At 39.1% G+C, this 1,531-nt stretch overlaps 1 protein-coding gene across 1 annotated transcript; it reads right to left on the bottom strand.

Annotated features, from left to right (window-relative positions):
* Window positions 1–463: 463 nt before the first annotated feature.
* On the bottom strand, window positions 464–1,276 carry LOC107580541 (E1A-binding protein p400-like; the record flags this gene model as incomplete). The annotated part of the gene is made up of 3 exons (XM_016266226.1): window positions 1,139–1,276; window positions 752–1,050; window positions 464–666 (listed from the first exon to the last, which is right to left on the bottom strand). Coding segments are annotated over exons 1-3 (544 nt in total), but the record flags the coding sequence as incomplete, so codon positions are not given.
* Window positions 1,277–1,531: the final 255 nt, after the last annotated feature.

The raw sequence follows: 1,531 nt of genomic DNA, 5'->3' as shown, positions 1-1,531 counted from the left end.
CAGTGCCACATGATCCTTCAGAAATCACTCTAATATGCTGATTTGGTGTTCAAAAACATTTCTTATTATTATCAATGTTGAAAACATTAATAATAATAAGACATATTAAAACTTAATATTTTTGTGGAAACCATAATTTTTTACATTCCATGTTTGGCTGGATAAAAAAAAAAAAAGGTCTTAAATGTGATTTTAATCACTTGAATGTGTCCTTGCTGAAGAGAGGTATTTAAAAAAATCTAAAACATAATATTTAAGTACAAAGATATATATAAAATATAACAAAAAATCTTACCAACCCAAAATTTCTCAATGGTACTGTAAAGGACAGAATCGTAGCTCTATGATGGATAGAGGATACCATATTGGGAAACATACAATAGTATGCTTAACTGAATATCAGTAATATTTGTGAAATATAAATCTGAATGTAACAGAGCTGAGGTACTGTTGTGGCGCTCACCTGAATCCATCTCCAGCATGTGTACATCAGGGAATCTGACGACAGGAGGACAGGCTAAGTTACGGATCTCTGCGTTGTGTGGAGCGGACACTTCCTGTAGCTGTCGCCTGAATGATTTTTGTGCAAGACTGTAAGATGGTGGAGGATTGGATGCATACAGCTGAGGGGGAGGGGCCACAGCAGCAGGAAGTATGCAGGAGAACCTTTAATATAACAGGAAGCAGCATCAGATCACAAAAAGCTCACAAAACTGCTTTCATGGAAAGGAGTACATCGTCAAATCCAGACCTCTTTAACAAAGTGCCTGCTGCTGCCTCCTGCTCCGTGTTGGAGAGAATCGCTGAGCGGAGTGGGGCCACCGTGGACACACAAGTCCACTGGGCCCTAATACAGCTGTCTCTGCCGACCCAGGACCAGCGGGAGTGCTGGGGTGCGGGGAAGGCTGGTGGAGGGTGTCCCTCATAAACAAAGCAGGTCTTGATCAGGTCAGAACCATACATCACAGAGCGTGAGGACCGCCGCTCGTTGGCATGAAATAAACTAGCCAGACGCTCTTTCAGCTGCCTGTTTCTTTCCTCGCTTGATTCCTAATTAGACACAAAGACCAGGCTCAGATTTCAGAACTATTTGATTGACTTCATCAATTCCTTCAACATGTCTTTCAAAATCACCTACCTGTGTTATGGCATTTGTTGAGTGTTTAGCATTTGTTCCCATGGCTGTGGTAGTTTGAGTGACTGTGGTGCTTGCTTTAATGGAAACAGACAGAAACACAAAAACTTAAATTTGAATTAACTAAGACAGCATTAGAAAATCACATTCTTAGGTTAATAGTTCTCAACCAGTGGGCTGGGAACCACTAGGGGGCCTTAGCAGAATTTTAAGGGGACCCATGGTCTTGGAAGACTGACATTTTGAAAGTGTTATTTCTACACCTAAAAAATAATTATAAAAATCTTAAAAGTTATGATAATTTCTATAATAAATATAAAATTTTGGCAAGCTAATCCAAGCTCTAAAATATTTAATTAGGTAGAAAGAGAGAAATGTTTATTGGAAAAAAAAAAA

This window comes from Sinocyclocheilus grahami, unplaced genomic scaffold (genome assembly GCF_001515645.1).
Source record: "Sinocyclocheilus grahami isolate Dianchi unplaced genomic scaffold, SAMN03320097.WGS_v1.1 scaffold35627.1, whole genome shotgun sequence".
NCBI classification, from domain to species: Eukaryota; Metazoa; Chordata; class Actinopteri; order Cypriniformes; family Cyprinidae; genus Sinocyclocheilus; species Sinocyclocheilus grahami.
Note: the sequence above shows the minus strand (reverse complement) of the source record. Positions and strands in the feature narration are given on the sequence as shown.